The following is a 19,660-nucleotide window of genomic DNA, read 5'->3' as shown; positions in this document are numbered from 1 at the left end:
AAAATTCCATTGGAAAAAGTCCGATGGAGGCCAGACATGGTCGGAATTTCTGACAAAAAGCGCCGATCGCACATTTTCCGTCGGAAAGTCCGATGGTGTGTACAGGGCATAATGTGGAGGACACTTGTTACTCAAGAGAGTCCACCTCAATCTTCAATGCAGCCTTGATTTCAGTAGCCCACGTGATCAGATCCTCCTTAGCAGGGAAAGATTGCAGTAGGGGATGGGGAGCGCCGTGACAACTGCAGTGTGCCATTGGAGGTTTAAGAAGCGGCCGTAGCATCCTTCTGTGGAGCCAACTTGGGGGTCATCTTGGCTGGTGCCATGCTGGGGGAAGAAGAGGAGGTGGAGGGGATGGGGAGCACAAATTATTCCCACAGGACCGGTTTAATAATGGGTGTAAGCCCCCGCAGTCCAGAGCTCAGCTCAGAGGCATCCACCCCACTCCACAGCTAGGACACTCCCCCCTTGCGGGTCAGTTTCAGTGGACTTTGTGGTTGATCATCCTCCCTCGAAACAGATGACCACTATCTCGATAGTCATTGACTGTCTCACTACGATGACTCCTTTAATACCTGTTAAGGGGGTACCCTCTGCTCAACAAACTATGGAGATTATGGTTGGATAAGTCTTTAAACTACATGGAATTCTTTGCAATATTGGTTTAGCCAGGGGTTACCCCCACAAGACCCCCAGTGTGGGAAAATGGACTATCTCAGTAACCAAGGAATAGCACAAATTATGTAATAAAAAGTTTTATATTTTATTGATAAAAAAGTTAGTTTAAAAAAGGACACATGTCCAGATATTGCTGGTGATGGGGTATCTTCAGGTGGATCTGAAGGACACAGGATGTAAATAATTCTTGATGTACAACAAATTCCCTACATGGTTTACAGTGACAACTGCTTCTTCAGGAGGAATTAATTACTACTATCTGTAATAAAGCAGGTAATAAATTCGTAAATGCAAAATAGTAAACATTGGTGGTGGGAGAAGGTATTGTAATTTTGTTGCTTACCCAATGAGGGCCAGCAGTCAAATATAGCAGCGAAAGCAGGGGAACCCAAAGGTACTCCCCCACGGCGGACACGGAGGACAACCACAAGCACGTATTTATAAATTGTTTAGGGCAGAAACGTATTATATTGCATAACAACTATGTGTCTATTAATCTCACTCTATTGTGAAGCCAGGAAAGTAATAAAACAGATTAAATGCCAATACCAAAGGAAAAGAAAAAGTTAGGGACAACCAAGGTGAGAAAGGGGAGGAAAAAGGGAAGGGAAAACAAGGGGGAGGGAAGGGGAAGGGAAAATGAAAGAAAAAGAGAGGAGAATGTGAGTAGGGGGACAGGAAAGGGGAGAAGGGGGGGGGGGGACAAAGGGAGATAAAACAAACAAAAGAAAAAGAAGAATATAAGACCAAAAAATTGAAGAGGCTGCATATATGTTATCAAAAATAGACAAACCTATATAGCAGCAAAATAGTCTCATGAATTAACCTGGAGGAAGAGGTATTTAACCACAGCCACTGCCACACCCTATTGGGGTGAAGGACCACTTCAAGGTAAATCTTGCAAAGATATTTCCTGGTTTCACAATAGAGTGAGATAAATAGACACATACTAGTTATGCAATATAGTAAGTTTCTACCCTGAACAGTTTATATATACGTGCTTGTGGTTATCCCGTGTCCGCCATGGGGGAGTACCTTCAGGTTCCCCTGCTTTCGCTGCTATATTTGGCTGCTGGCCCTCATTGGGTAAGCAACAAAATGACAATCCCTTCTCCCACCACCAATGTTTACTATTTTGTATTTACCAATTTATTACCTGCTTTATTACAGATAGTAATTAATTCCTCCTGAAGAAGCGGTTGTCACTGTGAAACACGTAGAGGATTTGTTGTACATCAAGAATTAATTACATCCTGTGTCCTTGGGATCAACCTGAAGATACCTCATCACCAGCAATATTAACGCAACTAGAATGTTATTGCCAGCACCTTTTGTTTTATGTGTCCTTTTTTAAACTAAATTTTGTATCAATAAAATGCAAAACGTTTTATTACATAATTTGTGCTATTCCTTGTGTATAGAGGAATCAGTAGGATGATGGTACCCCATTACCTTGTAGAGTCTTAACCTCTTTGAGGCATACACTTATTTACATGGAATTCTTGGTGATGTGGTGTCTGACCGAGGAGTATAGAATACTGTCTCCTGCTTTCCATCCTCGATCAAGAGGACCAATTAAACTTTGGAGCAGCACCTTCAGTGTTTTGTAAGCTATCTTCAGGATGACTGGATGGACGATCTTCCTACTGCAAAGTTCACTAACAATTCTAAACATAGCTTCACTTCTCAAAGTGCTTTTTTCTTAAATAATGGGTATCATAAAGTTATTATTCCTGATTTCCCTATCTCTACTCAAAGACTCCATGTACACTAGCAGCTCCTAAATTTGAGTTTAGGAGCTTTTGGCATTTTTTTTTGCCAAAGCTCCTAAACTCAACTCCATAAAAGCCTAGTGTCCATGCACACATAGGCGTTTAGGATTGTTTAGGAGCTGCTGCGGTTAGGGGAGGTTCGACTTCCCCTAACCTCTCTCTCCGGAATGCAAAAGATTAGTTTAGGATAGGAAAGTATTGACTGCCGGCCACAAAATGCGTAAAATCAGGGTGCGCATTTTGCATTTTCCCACAGCTGGAGGTCAAAGTAGTTCAGGTGTACATGAAGCCTAATTCCTGCTGTTACCAACAGATTAACAATATTACAGAAGATTCAGGAGAAATTGATTAAAGGTAACAGCAGATGGCACCAACTAAGTGCAGTATATAGGAAAAGACTTCATTAAAAATCACAAGTGGCAACTCACAAGATGCATAAGGATAAAGCATGTAATTCACCCAATGCAGTTTGCTGTTGAGCCTCAGTGTGTCTTCAGGAGCCAGGAAGCAGATGCTGCTGTCAGGAGACTTGAAAAAGGAGAAGTTACACTCCAAAACATGTAGCTATGCTCTCTATGCTGTGCCCCCCCCCCCCCCCCCCCCAGGTGTGATGTCACTAGGCAGTCAATGGCTGGCTCCAGGATTTCCGGTTTTGTTTCTGGTGTCTTACACAGCTCCTGACAGTGACATCTGCTTCCTGGTTCCTGAAGGCACACTGCATCTTGTGAGTTGCCACTTATGATTTTTTATATAGTATTTTCCTATATACAGTGGGTATAAAAAGTCTACACACCCCTGTTAAAATGTCAGGTTTCTGTGATGTAAAAAAAAATGAGACAACGATAAATCATTTCAGAAATGTTTCCAACTTTAATGTGACCTAAAAACTGTATAACTCAGTTGAACAACAAACTGAAATCTTTTAGGTGGAGAGAAATACAAATAAAAAAATAAAATAATATGGTTGCATAAGTGTGCACACCCTAAATGAACACTTTGTTTTGAAGCACCTTTTGATTTTATTACAGCACTCAGTCTTTTTAGGCATGAGTCTATCAGCATGACACATCTTGACTTGGCAATATTTGCCCACTCTTCTTTGCAAAAACACTCCAAATCTGTGAGGGCATCTCCTGTGCACAGCCCTCTTCAGATCACCTCACAGATTTTCAATCGGATTCAGGTCTGGGCTCTGGCTGGACCATTCCAAAACTTGAATCTTCTTCTGGTGAAGCCATTTTTTTGTTGATTTGGATGTATATGCTTTGGGTCGTTCTCATGCTGAAAGATGACATTCCTCTTCTTGTTCAGCTTTCTAGCAAAACCTGAAGGTTTTGTGCCAAAATTGACTAGTATTTGGAACTGTTCATAATTCCCTCTACCTTGACTAAGGCCTCTGTTCCAGCTGAAGAAAAACAGCCCCAAAGCATGATGCTGCCACCACCATGCTTCACTATGGGTATGGTGTTCTTTTGGTGACGTGCAGTGTTGTTTTTGCGCCAAACATATCTTTTGGAAATATGGCCAAAAAGCTCAACCTTGGTTTCATCAGACCATAACACATTTTCCCACATGCTTTTGGGAGACTTCAAATGTGTTTTTGCAAAATTTAACCGGGCTTGGATGTTTTTCTTCGTAAGAAAAGGCTTCCGTCTTTCTACTCTACCCCATAGCCCAGACATATGAAGAATATGGGAGATTGTTGTCACATGTACCACACAGGCATTACTTGCCAGATATTCCTGCAGCTCCTTTAATGTTGCTGTAGGCCTCTTGGCAGCCTCCCCGACCATCCCTCTGATGCTTTGGAAGCTCTCTGCAGACCATGGAGTTTCATGTACGATGCGACTAAAAAAATGTCAGGAAAGACCTACCAGAACAGCTGAACTTTATTTGGGGTTAATCAGAGGCACTTTAAATGATGGCAGGTGTGTACTGACTCCTATTTAACATGAGTTTGAATGTGATTGCTTAAAGCGGTAGTAAACCCTCCGAAAGAAAAACGATTTTAACAATATTATAAAATAACTATACATTTGGATTCAAATGGGCACTAGGAGTTAGCATAAAAATAGTTCTTACTGTAAATATTGTATTTATCCGAAACGCTGCTTCTTCATAATAGCCAGCGCCATCTCAACTGTGGTCTTCCACGTCTGAATTATTATTTATTTCCGCCTGCAGCACATATTTGTCTCCGTAATCCCATGCATGCGCAGTAATAGCATTGCTCCATCTGTGTCTCCTCAACCCTGTGACGTTGCGAGTATCCTCTTGGGGAAAAATTAGGAGGAAGCATCGCAGGATGTCGGGGCTGACGTCGACAACAGGAAATGAAGCAGCCCCGACATAGACAAAGCATTTTTCCAGCAGGGTCTCGGCTTGCCGGAAAGATAGAAGATACAGCACATGCGCGGGGCGACGTCATCACAAACTAATATAGTGAAAACTTGCAAGGCATGCAGGTAAAGACAAAATTATATATGGCAAATAATTTTAAACACTGCAATTGCTAATAAAATAAAAAAGTCATAAGAATGGGTATACAACCAACTTTGAACACAGCTACATCCCCAGTTAAACAAGGGTGTGCACACTTATGCAACCACATTATTTTAGTTTTTTATTTCCCCCCAAAAAAAAGATTTCAGTTGGTTTTTCAATTGAGTTGTACAGTTTATAGGTCACATTAAAGGTGGAAAAAGTTGGGGGGCGTGGCTTGCCGATACCGCGGATGGCTGACTAATCTCCCTGCTCCATACAGCACCCGGCTTTTAGCAGCTCTACAGCACGGCGAACTGACTCAAAATCACACAAAAATCCCCCCTGAAGGTCGGACAGCATCTGGACACAATGATCAAGCAGAGGAAACAAAAATGCCTCAAAATCTGACGAGCCTCTTCCCACCGGCCGGAGCAGGCCGTGGCCAAGATGGCGCCGGCAGCTCACACAGGCAGGCTGGCATGCTGGCTGCGGTGCACCACAACACCCAGGCTTCTCATCACAAGTGACAACTAACTGTGAGTACTCCCCGCCCTGCTCACCTACCTCTGACTCTCCAGTGAAATCCAAACCTAGGAGAGAAGATGACAACCCAGGGCAAAGTCACAGTATACCCTTCACCTTGCCTTCTCCTAACATCCAACACCCCTCAGCCATAGACAATTTCCCTGTCTCAGACCAGCCCATCTCTGAGCAAACGATGAAAAATATGCTGATTTCCCTTAAACAGACACTGTACTCAGACCTCACAGCTGCAGTGTCCTCGCTGGCCACTGTGGTACAACAGGATCAGCGACTTCACCATATTGAAAGCAAGATGTCTGACCTCCTTACACATAATGACATGGTGGATGTATACACAGAGCACGAGGATGAGCTGCAGTCAATTAACCTTAAGCTGGAAGACCTCGAGGACCGCTCTCGCCGGAATAACATTAAATTCCGCAATGTACCAGAATCAGTACGACAACCGGAGCTGGTACAATTCCTATAATCACTAATGCATGCATTGGTCCCCGACCTGACTGACAGGGATCTGGAAATTGACAGAGCACACAAGCTCCTAAAATTCCTGAGGAAAGCCCCAGACCACCTTCTCCTCCTCCTTCCAAAGTGAAAGCCAACTGGTCCCTTCAGGACACCTGAATTAACCCGTTCGCCCAAATGACCCCAACTTGATACCCAGCTGGGCCGCAGCGGATCAATACATCCCCTAAGCCTAACTTTCAATCCACGGCCTCTGACCTATTGGACCCAGCTGAATGAAATCCCCCCCCACCCATTTGTAATACTGCACATTGAACCATTTTTTGGCAATGGGTTCCCTCTTTTTATTCCCTCCCTAACCCACACCAGCCTCCAGTTTCCTGTTTTACCTGGATGCTCAAAGACCACATTCCTCTGCGAACAATTGCTCATAGAGAGTACTTTTCCTGTGCCTAATAGCATTGACTTGTTACCAAGAGACCTCACCAACTGCCTTATAATGCCAATAAAACTGACTTCCTTAAAAGTTAAAGGCCTGAACAGCCCACAAAAAAGGGATAACCTTCAAAGGGAAATTTCCAAACAAGGCACAGACATTATATATTCATACAAGAAATGCATTTTGCAGAATCAAAAACCCCACAATTCATACTCAGGTGCTCTGACACGGTCTATCTCACCTCAAGCCCAAAGAAAAATAATGGCGTGTTGACGGCTATCCGAGATAAACTTCAATTCCAGCGCCACCACACTTATGCTGATCTGTAGGGCCGATACCTAATACTTACTTGTACCATCACCCAAGCCACATACACCCTGGTCAACGTATATGGCCCCAACTCCAGACAACTCAGTTTTCTTAGACAACTTTTTAGGAAGGTTGATAACTTGAAACAAGGCAATCTCATTCTAGGTGGCAATCCCTGGGGACAATCTTGCCTTGTCTCTTGTTGTTGGCAAACCTTGCTTTTGCACGTCCTGTGGGCCAGATTATTGTGCTCTCTCCAGCAGATATATTGCCCCTTTGCATACTTGCAGCTGTCCTTATCTCCACTACCATTTATTATTGAGCTTCAGTTTGTTCCTCAACTATGCTTCTGCTTGATCCCAACCTGCAACCACTTGTTACCGACTTTTGGCATGTTTACCAACTACAGGTCTGCTTGATCCCTACTTGCTATATCTGACACTGGACCCCGGCTTGTTCGCCTCCCAGTAGGGCGATCCTGAGATACACAACCTGGTACTAACACACAGCATAAACCATCTCCAACATGAAAAGCTCTGGTAAATACCAGTCAGTCCTTGGACCTCACGCCTTAGGTCCGAGTCATCCACCAGGGAGACCTGCTTGTGTACCTATCCTGCTGGTGGTCAGTGGGAGCCTCTCTACTGCTATAGCTACTGGTCTCCAAGCCTGAACCCTGACCATGACAGTTGCCCTTCTCTGCATTCTCTCCAGTTCCAATAACCTTGTTGTGAAGTGGTGCCCAAAACTGAACTGCATGTTTCAGTTGGGGTCTTACTAATGCTTTGTACAGGGGCAAAACTATGTCCCCTTTGGTGTCTATACCTCCTATAATACAAGAAAGTATTTTGCTTGCTTTAGAAACTACAGCTTGACATTGCATGCTATAATTATGTCTGTGATCTATCAGAACACCAAGACCCTTCTTGATCATTGATTTCTTTGGTTGTAATACATGACATTGTTTAGCTATTCTCTACTATTTTTAATTAAGAGTCATGCAATTGAAATTATGCATATTAAACTTCATGTTATTTGAATGGTTAGCCTTATGCTGCGTACACACGATCTGAATTTTGGTCGGAAAAAGCTATGATGGTTTTTCCGACGCTTGTCTTGCGTACACACGGTCACACCAAATTCAGACCATCAAGAATGCTGTGACATACAACACGTACGACGGGACTAGAAAAGGGAAATTCAATACCCAGTGCACCACCCTTTGGGCTCCTTCTGCTGATCTCGTGTTTATCTTGTGTTAGTAGAAGTTTGGTGAGAGACGATTCACGCTTTTCAGACTTGTGCTTAATCAGATAGTTTTACTGCTGTTCAGTTTGTGCTTGTGGGTTTGTATCTGTTTTTCAGTGCGTGTAGTCAGTTCGTATCTGTTTACCAGTGCATTCTTGTCCTCTCTTTACTGATTTTCAGCTCGCTCTTCACAGGCCTTGCTGTTCTTCAGTGCGTTCTGTTTAGTTCGTTCTGACCAGTCGACTGTTTTGAAGCCATGTTGTGGTTACGTACTCGTCATAGAGTTAGTGCTGTGTAGGGGCTTGGTGTTGGGGTTCTTACTTTGACCCAAGCCCAGTCCATGAACAGGGTGGGGAGGAGTTCATGGACCAAGAATTGGTTACTCCTGCGTGACCAATTCTCTCATATGCCTTTGCTGTGTGAGATCCAGGAGAATAACCCTGATGATTTCAGAAATTTTCTCCCGATGACGGACCCCGTTTTTCACTGTTTGTTGGCTTTGCTCACCCCTTACATTACAAAGCAGGACACCTGCATGTGGCAAGCCATCACTCCAGAGCAGAGGCTAGTCGCCAAGTTGCGGTCCTTGGCGACAGGGAGAAGTCTACAGGACCTCAAGTTCTCTACAGGCATCTCCCCCCAGGCTCTGGGGATAATTATTCCAGAGACCTGTTCTGCCATCATTCAGGTCCCCCAGAAGGACTATATTAGGGTAAGTTTTCTCCTTTAACATCACATTATATGTATTTAATGTTTGCTAATGTATTGTATTTCTTTCATCATTCCATAATTACCTTAATTGTAATATGCTGTGAATGTCCTCTTTATCCGCATGCATGCTGTAATCTTTTAATGCTCCTTTTTTGTCCTTCATGCATATTTTCTTTCACTAACCTCCCCAGCATGCTATCCTGGGCCCATATACACCTAGCCTAGTCACTTAATGTATTTTGTCAGCTCCATTGTAGTGCTTTACCCTAAACATCCCTTAAAATGGGTCCAAATGTTATTGTTGTCCTTAAATTTAGGCAGTCTGCCAGAGGCTTTTTGTTGGCTCCCAAACTCATTTAGAACCTCCCCTAAATTTTTTACAATGGGCCATCAGAGGGGGCGAGGCATCTGATAAGTGGACCTTATATTTTTGTCTTTAAATACTCCATAAAATAAATGTTATATTAATGTTGGCCATGAATGTTTGTGTCTAATCTGCTTGCAATGTCTATGTGCAAAATTACTAATTTTTTTTTGGTTTAACTCCACAGTTTCCTTCAACGCCACAGGAATGGCAGACTGTGGCCTCCCATGTTGCTCATTGTTGGGACTTTGCCAACTGCGGAGGGGCAATCGATGGGAAACACGTCCACATCATCCCACCACCCCATTTGAGGTCATACTATTTTAACTATAAGGGGTTTCATAGTATCGTGTTGATGGCGGTGGTGTCAGCGACATATGAGTTTTTCTATGTGGACGTGGGGAAGAATGGCCAGATGTCAGATGGTGGAGTCTTTGCCCAGACCAAGTTCTACGGACGTTTCCAGAGTGGTGGCTTGGGATTTCCACCTGCTGAAGAAAACGTGGAAGGACTCCCATTTGTTTTTTAGCTGATGAAGCATTTGGTCTGGGTGATCACATGATGAGGCCATTCCCCCAGGGGACCCTCACCCCAGAGAAGAGGGTTTTTAATTACCGGCTGGCCAGAGCCAGAAGAGTTGTGGAGAATACCTTTGGGATAATGGCCAGCCGGTTCCACTTATTTCTAACAGCAATTAACATGGCGGAGTACAAACTTAACCACATTGTTTTATCCTGCTGCATACTGCACAACTTTTTAAAGCGAAATGCACCTGGTTATGTTGCCACAGTTGGGCCTGAGGCCGGACTTCATGAGAATCCAATGACGGCCCTGGAAGCTGACTGTCCTGGCTTGCCCCCCCCCAAAGCGCACATGAAGTGCGTGAAAAATATGTGGAATATTTTATGGGGGGGGGGGCATTGCTATGCCAGCTAATTTTTAAATATTTTCAAGATAAAAAAAAAATTGATATGATAAAATCTTGATTTGGATTTACTGCTTGTGTTTCTTTTATCTGTCTCCTAGGTTTTCCTAGTGCACTTGCCAAGTGGTTTTAACATTATTTAAATAACACCCACTGTCACTGTAAACACCAACTTAATACAAAAAGTGTTATTGAGCAATGAAAGAAGAAGCCACACATTGTTGAGTAGAAAGCCTTTTACTCTGTGCACATTCACATGTGCAATCTAAAACATATTGTGGTAAAAAAAAACATTTTTTTTTTAAAGTTTTACCTGGAAATTTTTGAAAGTACAGAAACAGGCATGTTTAGAAACATAACATACACAACTCTGGAACTTACAAAGTTCAACATTGCAAAAATGAAGGCAATATCAGACATTATATTGTGAAAAATGTCTTGATCTTGCCTTCATCAGAGGGGGTGAAGTCACCCCTGTAAAAGCCAAATTTAGAAGATGCACATAAATTGTGAGTCAAAATGGGGATTTCCTTTCTGATCCCATACCTAATGTCAACATGTGCTATCTCCCATCATGGGGGATCAATGGACGTATTTTGGGGGTGCAACCTCCTCTCACCTACTAGAGTTGGGAGGAAGGGGTTGCACCCACAAAATGCGTACATTGAAAATCCCTGATGGCATATAGCACATGTTGACACACTGTGTGCATCTTCCAAATTTGGCATTTAAACTGTATTAAAACTTTATCAGAGAAATTTGTAAAAAAAAAGGTGTAATCTTTTTTTGGATTTAGATTCTCCCTAGTACACCAATCATATTCTTCAGTCTTTGTTCAATCTCCTTGGTTTTTTCATTGATAAGGTCTACATCCCGACTACACCACATTATGTCCTGGATAAGCCGTTGTGCAATGTCACTGTTGAAATGAGTAGATTGTTCTTCCACAACATGCACATCACCTAAAATAAAAATACACACCATGTATTATAAATATGCAGCCTTACATCTATTACCTGAATCTGTGGTGTCAGACACTGACCTGTTGTGGTGACAATTTCAATCAGCTCTTCCACCTCTCCTTCCTCCACATCCTCAGATTGTGGTGTCCTCTGTTCCCCTTCTTTCGGAGGTGGGGGATTCCTGTTGTCCTCCGACGTCCCGAGTCTTTTCTCCCCTATGAGAATGAAACAAAATGTATACTTAGCACACAGATATTTGTGGCCAGAAATATGAATGTGAAACATTGTTTGGAAGTGGGGTACAATTGTCTGTTTGGGCAGAGTTCCAAGTTGAAGACATGATTAATTCCCTTAGCCAAGCTTGAATATTTTCCTTTTTTGGACAAGTTTCACACATGTAGACACCCCAAGTATCCACTGGAGTACCTGTGTGGGACACCTTAAAAAGTTTGTTCTTGTGTCCCACACTAGTGCTCCTGAGTCCAGATGTGTAAACAGCTGCTAAGTGTCCTCTTTACATTACACTGAATCAAGTTTGCAATTAGTTCTAGTTACAAACACATCTAGACAACAATGTCCTAAACTTCTTTTAATACAAATTAGCATGACCAAATGTAGTTAACCCTGTATCTGCCCAAAACATCGTATTTAGTTGGCAAACGAACAATGTTTCTTATGACCGATTACTGTGCCCATGAACATGAAAGTAGCCATTTTAAACTGTACAACAGTAAAGAAAAGCACATGGAGCAGCATGCAAGTAATAATAATAATAGAAACACACGACGACTACTTACTTTTTAGAAGCACTTTCTTGATCCTTCTGTACTAATCCTGCTCCCTCAATTTCAGGTCTGACCAGTGTTTCCTCAATTGCTCCTTGGATCGTCGTACCCCAAAATTCCGGCGCAGACTCTTCACGACTTTAGTCATGATCTTGGCCTTTCTCACATTTGGGTTTAGGTACGGTCCATACTTCCCATCATAGTCGGCCCTCTTTAATATGTCCACCATCTCACCAAAGGACATATTGAAGGCCTTAAATCTTCTCCTCCAGGATTGGGACGTTTCTTGCTCCGGGCTTTCCTCCTCCTCGTTACTGCTATTATGCACCTGCTGTGTCTCCGCCATGTTGTCTCTCACGGCGCAGAAGGGGCAGGGAATATTCTAGAAAGAATGTCAGGGGAAGGCGACGTGGGCGGAGTTTCACGCATGCGCAGTGCATATAAAGCTAACACGCGTGTGTCGTACGTAAGATCTGTGAGTGGAGGAAGCGCCGAACGTTATAACAAAGGTAACATTTTAACTTGGGACATCAGTGACCTATACTCATTTCAGATTGAGGCCTATATTGGGATAAGATTAGGAGAGTTTAGCCTGATATTAGTGTTTTGGTCTTGTGTTTTGTTTCAGTAATTATGAAACAATTCAAAGACCCTGAATTCATGGGCCAGTTCATAGACAGATACAGGGATATGAGAAATGTGTGAGAGGTTAAAAACCCCTTATATCGCAATAAACCAGCTAGGAAGGCATCGCTGGAGAAACTGCTGCAATTTGTGAAGACGCAGGTCCTCGACGCAGACATCGAGTTTGTGGGGAAGAAAATTGGTAGCCTGAGAAGCACATATAGGAAGGAGCTTATTAAGGTCCAGGCTTCCATAGGATCAGGAGCTGCAGCAGAGGATGTGTATGTACCCAGTCTGTGGTACTACAACAGGATGCGGTTTCTGGAAGACCAGATGGAAGCAATGGAATCAATTGCTACACTTCCTTCCATCCTCCCCTTAACCCTTCCCTCAACCCCAGCTGAGGCTTCCGAGGACCAACCTGGGCCTTCCATCCTGGAAGAAGTTGAGGAGCCCAGCTTGAGCCAGGTATAGTATTTTTTAAATTATTTATTGTCCAAAAATGATTGTTAACTAATTGTTATTATTGCTAACAAACTAATGAATTACCAAAAAGTGTTTGACATATCAAGAGACAGTAGGGGCCAAAAATGAGTGTGACAAGAATGAAAAATGCTGGGGTCAGAATGATAGTCTTTTCTATTTATTAACATTCAATGTGCAACAGTCATGAGCTGAAATATGTGTGTGATTGATGAACCTAAAACTATGTCCCTTTTTCATATACAGGAAGACCTCAGCCAGGACGAGGCTCTGGAATGTGGCAGCCAGGAGGAGGCGGGGGTAAGTGTCAGCCAGGAGGTGGCCAGGCCCAGTAGCCTCACCCAATCCCAGGTGCCTCCCCTCCGCCTTACAACAAAAAGGGCCAGGAAGGGGAGTAACGTGGAGGAGGCAGCACTGGGCCTCATTAAGGACGTTAATGCAGCCCTGAAACGCCCCCTCGACGCTGAAGAGGCCTATGGCTGCTATGTAGCTGCTAAATTGAAGCAAATGGAGGAGGGCCAATGCTTCAGGTGTGAGAAATTTACTTTTGAGGCCATTCAGAAGGGGTTGAGTGGCCAAATAAGTGATAACATGCACTTATGTGTACTCGCCCATCCTCCTCCTCCTCCTCCTGCCACAAGTCCACCTCCAGAGCCACAGTCTCCAAGGAAGGCTGCAGGGAAGGCTGCAGGGAAGACAAGAAAGTGATGGCCTGGGATCAGTCTGGTCTGACAGAAGACGCAGGCTATGGCACTACCACAGCCTGGGGACATATGTCATCTGCTGCTGTTCAAGATCTCGGGGAATCCAGGACCAGATTGTGCTCCCCATTATATTGACTTCTCAAGCTATCAATTTTATTTTCAAAATTGTTGATGTGTGCCCTGGGGTAGAAAGGCTTCGCAAATTTCAGCAGTTTCTCCAGCGTTGCCTTCCTCTTTATTTTGTTATCAGCCAGAATAAATTGAGTTTTTTTTGTGAAAATACTTGCCTATGTGTTTTTCTTCAAATAGGACAGTTTGTGAGTAGGCACAACCTCCTTGAGCTTTAAAAATACAAGATAATAATGTTGTTGTGTAAACTTGACACACACAAAAAAAAAATATTATGGAGATGACTAGAAAATAATTTCAAAATATTCCAAAAAAAAGGAGTTCTTGATTAAAAAAAATAAAATGACAATAAAATAATTCCAAACATTATTATGGAAATCTGGCTTTGAAAACAAAAAAGATTATTCATGAGATCATGATAAATAATAAAGAAAGAAGTTTGTGAGAACTCTGTGTGAATATGAGCAGCAAAACAACTTCATTCTTCTAGCATTATAAAGAAGAATAGTATGCACTGCATTAAACTATTGAAAAAATTTCAGCGTGACGAATGTGCCATCTCCATTACGAAGGGTAGTTTTACTAGACCGAGCGCTTCCGTCTTACTTGAATCTGAGCATGTGTGAGTTTTTGTGCGTCGGAATTGCATACACACGAACGCATTTTTGGATAGGAACTTTTTCCGACCGAAAAATTGAGAACCTGCTCTCAATCTTTTGCTGGCGGGAATTCCGCCAGCAAAAGTCCAATGGAGCATACACACTGTCGCATTTTCCGACCAAAAGCTCTCATCTTTTGCTGGCCGAATTTCCATGTGTACGCAGCATAAGACGATTAAATGTACTTTCATATTACCATATCCTAAATCCATATGTCCTATATTTTAATTCTCAGCTTCTTAAAGACACAAGCCAGTATGTGATGTCTGAGCTTGCAACTTTGGAGGATCAACAAAAAGTGATTGATGCAAGAGCTGCAGTAGTAGAAAAGGATCTTCGAATTCTAATGGAAAATGGTATTTTAGTACATATCATTACTTTAATTCCTTTTTTTTATGCTACACAATTGCATTTAGTCAGGTAATGACACATACTGTAGGTTGAAGCACTGTTGATACTTTCTGCCTTCAGTAAAAACAAAGCTAAAGGGTTACAATACTATCAAGCAATAGTTCTAGCACTAGACCTCCTCTGTAACTCTAAACATGTAACCTGTAAAAAATTTTAAAGCGTCACCTATGGAGATTTTTAAGTACTGAATTTTGGCGCCATTCCACAAGTAAAAAGGAAAAAATACTGCGCTACCACTGTACCAGTGAAACCCCCCAAAAAGCAGCAGTTTAACAGTGAGATGTACACCAAAAATATCAAATATAAAGACAAAACCGCGCTGAAATATAAGTGTGTATAAATAAATCTTACATGTGTTACAATCATAAAATTTTAATCTTAAAATTCCTCTTGGGAAATCACAGCACCAAAGAGATATCAAGCTAATGCAATAATCAGAAAAATATGTAGAAAAAATTGTGATGTCCATATAAATTAAATGTGAGTCAATATATGCATATGGTCTTGACTAAAAATAGTCCCAAAGGAAAGCCCCTCAATATAGCACAACGAAGACTTGGTAGTGAAGATGAAAAAGACACACCGCTCACAGTGATCCGCCACCACATAGATTTTGCGCTTACCACAAAGCAAGCAATAAAAGCCTGTATGCAGTCCAAGCAAGGGATGTCCAGCTGATGTTATAACTTGTCTGTATACAGCGTGGCTACGGAGGTACAGCAGGGAACCCAAACACTCGAGCTCAAAGGCCAATCCTTAGATGTGGTGGCTGCATTCGTTTTCTTTTTCCTCTTTATTTTCACCTTACGATCTGGCCAATTGTTTAACTTCCTTTAAAAGACCAAGCAAATCAGATGGACCCCAAATTTTAATGGTCAAGATCGCTCTATGTCAGCCATATACTATGATGATTTCCAGCCGATCTGCCTTGAACGGTCACTCATCAGCTCTCCCTCTCTCTGGGATTGGCCTTTGAGCTCGAGTGTTTGGTTCCCTGCTGTACCTCCGTAGCCACGCTGTATACAGACAAGTTATAACATCAGCTGGACATCCCTTGCTTGGACTGCATACAGGCATTTATTGCTTGCTTTGTGGTAAGCGCAAAATCTATGTGGTGGCGGATCACTGTGAGCGGTGTGTCTTTTTCATCTTCACTACCAAGTCTTCGTTGTGCTATATTGAGGGGCTTTCCTTTGGGACTATTTTTAGTCAAGACCATATGCATATATTGACTCACATTTAATTTATATGAACATCACAGTTTTTTCTATATATTTTTCTGATTATTGCATTAGTTTGATATCTCTTTGGTGCTGTGATTTCCCAAGAGGAATTTTCAGATTATAATTTTATGATTGTAACACATGTAAGATTTTTTTATACACACTTATATTTTAGCGCAGTTTTTTCTTTATATTTGCCATTCCACAAGTGTGTGCAATTTTAAAGAGTGACATGTTAGCTATCTATTTACTCAGTGTAACATAATTTTTCACATTATACAAAAAAATCGGGCTAACTTTGGTGAAAATTTTTTTCCAAAAAAAAAAACGCGTTTGAAAAATTGCTGTGCAAATACCGTGTAACATAAATTTTTATTTCCTAGGGCAGTGATGGCGAACCTTGGCACCCCAGATGTTTTAGAACTATCCCGTGACGCCCATGCACTCTGCAGTGTAGTTGAGCATCATGGGAAATGTAGTTCCAAAACATCTGGGGGTCACCAGGTCGCCAAGCTATGACCCTTGAAGCTCAATGGGGTTTTTTTTGCTCTGCCTCCCCTGACTGCACGTCCCTGATTTACACGGCACTAATTTAACATTCAAGATGACTTTTACTCCCAATTACAAAAGTTACAGTAGTAAATCAAGAAAAGAACACCCACATCAAGCTAATAAAGGGGTTGGAGGACCTCAGTTATGAGGAACAGCTACAAATATTAAACATATTCTTCAGGAGAAGTGACAGTTAAGAGGGGATTGAGATAGCGATATGCAAATCCTTGAATGGTGACTCTAGTTTTGGGAGGAAACTTTTTGAATTGGATGGACTGGTGTCTTTATTCAACTTAACACAGGATTATCCTTCCCCAACTCACATTTGAAACACTTTCATCTCCTTAATTCCTAGGCTCTGACAAGGAGGCAGAAGAGACCCTTATCCAGGAATGGTTCACATTGGTGAATAAGAAAAATGATTTAATCAGGAGGCAAGATGAACTACAATTACTGTAAGTACTGGAGATGTTTAATTCCAATGAATAATCTTAAATTCATTATCACATTGAGTAGTCTATAAAATAAAATTTACATCTGCCAGTCTACTGTGACCATACATTTTTGAATTTTAGTGCAGAGGAGCAAGATCTGGAACAGAAATTTGAACTCCTGAGCAGAGACCTCCGAGCACTGCTATGTACTGAGGGTGAGGTTTTATGTGCTTCTTTATATGAGTTAATGTTTCTCTCAAATCACATAATTAAAACTAAAAAATTCACTAAATAGGAAGGATACTAAAATATAATGTGAGGTTTTATAGTACCTCATCCAGTAAATCAAATGCAACTATTGCAAATAGAAATTTGAAGTTATTGCTAGATGGAAAATATCATATTACCATACGTGAACCTGGGCCTACAGATATTATTAATGTGTATCTATAAATAAAATATTTGTATCTTAATTGTACAGTACAAGACACAAGCAAAGTATTTATAGACCCTGGGTTATAGGCTTTTACCTTTGGGTGATGGGACACTGGCAAAGCTTTCAAGTACATGCCTGTTGGGTGCCTCCTCTGTAACACCCACCCAGTAAGTCCTCAGTTTTTGCTAGTGTCATAGGGTGATGTACCTTTTCTCCAGAGGCGTAGCTTGAAACTTGTGGGCCCCAATGCAAAAGTTGTCCTGGGGCCCCCCACTACTACCCGCCCCTTCCACTGCGCGCCAAGATACCCCAAGTGGCTAAAGAGTTATTTCAGAGATTTATGTACATATTGAGAGGATAATTCAAAATATTTTGTAGAAACCATCCTAGTAATCACATGACCTTGCCCCTTTTCTCCCATCCTAATAATCACATGACCTTGCCCCCCTTCCCCATCCTAGTAATCACATGACCTTGTCCCCCATCCCCTATCCTAGTAATCACATGACCGTGCCCCCCTTCCCCCATCCTAGTAATAACATGACTTCCCCCTTATCCTAGTAATGACATGACCTTGTCCCCCCCAACCTATTAATGGCATGACCTTGCCTCCCCATCCTAGTAATGACATGACCTCGCCCCCCCCCATCCTAGTAATGTCATGACCTCACCCCCCCATCCTAGTAATGATATGACCTTGCCCCCCATCCTAGTAATGACATGTCCCCAGTCAATGAGAGCAGAGGAAGGGTGTGGACTGGGGAGAGGGCAAACAATTGGAAGCTGATTACTGGATTATAGAACCTGGCTGGGGTACTGGGGGACACAAGGCGGATTGTAGCTGGACTCCAGCTCTGGGATTTTGTTGAGGAAATCAAATGTAATACAACAGCAGGGAACAGAGCTGTGGGCCCCTGGAGCTAGGGGTGGGGTCACAATAAAAATAATTGAATTTTTGACTAAGAAGGTGAGGCATTCTTCCAGCCTGAGTAACATAATGTTGTTATACATAAAAATTCCATAATTTTAAGTATATATCTATATAGAAAATAAAAAATACATAAAAAAATAAATAAATAATAATTTAAGATTTTTTGGACTAGAAAAAAAACAATATTCATATATTGACAGAAGAGAGTTGGGCCTGAAATTTCTTATTAAATTATTAGGTGCAGTGTTAGTTGACATCTATTAAATAAGACTATGTACCGGTATATGTACTATCTCTCTTAGTTCATACGATAAACATGTTAAATAAGAAATTATTATTCGTATAATAAATATATATATATAGATATATATCTATATATCTATATATATATAGATATATAGATAGATATATCTATATATCTATCTATATATCTATATATAGATAGATATATAGATATATATCTATCTATATATCTATATATATATATATATATATAGATATATATATATATATATATATATATACACACTATATTGTCAAACGTATTGGGAAGCCTGCCTTTACACGCATATGAACTTAAATGGCTTTCCATATTGAATTGGCCCACCCTTTGCAGCTATAACAGCTTCAACTCTTCTGGGCAGGCTATCCACAAGGTTTAGAAGTGTGTGTATGGGAATGTTTGACCATTCTTCCAGAAACGCATTTGTGAGGTCAGGCACTGATGTTGGACGAGAAGGCCTGGCTCACAGTCTCTGCTCTAATTCATCCCAAAGGTGTTCTGTTGGGTTAAGGTCAGGACTCTGTGCAGGCCAGTCAAGTTCCTCCATCCCAAACTCGCTCATCCATGTCTTTATGGACCTTTGGGATGAATTAGAGCGGAGACTGCAAGCCAGGGCTTCTCGTCCAAAGTCAGTACCTGACCTCACAAATGTGCTTCTGGAAGAATGGGCAGACATTCCCATGGGCACACTCCTAAACCTCGTGTAAAGCCTTCCCAGAAGAGTTGAAGCCGTTATAGCTGCAAAGGGTGGGCCAACTCAATATTGTTTTTATATATAGTGTTAATATACATGTCTCTCTCTGTGCTTTCTCTCTTACTTCATATTCTAAGTACACATTATTGTGTACCAATAAACACCTATGTGGCCACATATCATGGATAAAACTATGTTGGGGGAAACATACAAATAATTAATACTACGCAATACTGATTCCTTATACGTTAAGTTAAGTATAAACATGCCATAGTCTTAGATAGGACTAAAGTATAGTGTGAATTTCCAATTCCTCATTCAACCACTTAGGAGCCAATGTATCCAATGTGAAAATCCAAAAGGTTTCTCTATTGCACAACGTTTGGAATCTAGCCCCTTTGCTCGCTCGGTCCGA

The 19,660-nt window shown here is 41.7% G+C and overlaps 1 protein-coding gene across 3 annotated transcripts in view; it reads left to right on the top strand.

Annotated features, from left to right (window-relative positions):
- The window catches only part of LOC141112368 (EH domain-binding protein 1-like protein 1), a 790,701-nt gene that overhangs the window by 755,338 nt on the left and 15,703 nt on the right, over positions 1–19,660 (top strand). For all 3 annotated transcript variants that reach the window (XM_073605157.1, XM_073605156.1, XM_073605155.1), the window contains 3 exons: positions 14,517–14,637; positions 16,823–16,922; positions 17,043–17,116. In XM_073605157.1, the coding sequence (XP_073461258.1) occupies positions 14,517–14,637; positions 16,823–16,922; positions 17,043–17,116 (295 nt within the window). The remainder of the gene's footprint in view (positions 1–14,516; positions 14,638–16,822; positions 16,923–17,042; positions 17,117–19,660) is intronic.

Source organism: Aquarana catesbeiana, linkage group LG11 (genome assembly GCF_042186555.1).
Source record: "Aquarana catesbeiana isolate 2022-GZ linkage group LG11, ASM4218655v1, whole genome shotgun sequence".
Taxonomy (NCBI): Eukaryota; Metazoa; Chordata; class Amphibia; order Anura; family Ranidae; genus Aquarana; species Aquarana catesbeiana.
The sequence above is the reverse complement of the archived record's forward strand: the minus strand, read 5'-3'. Positions and strand labels throughout refer to the sequence as shown.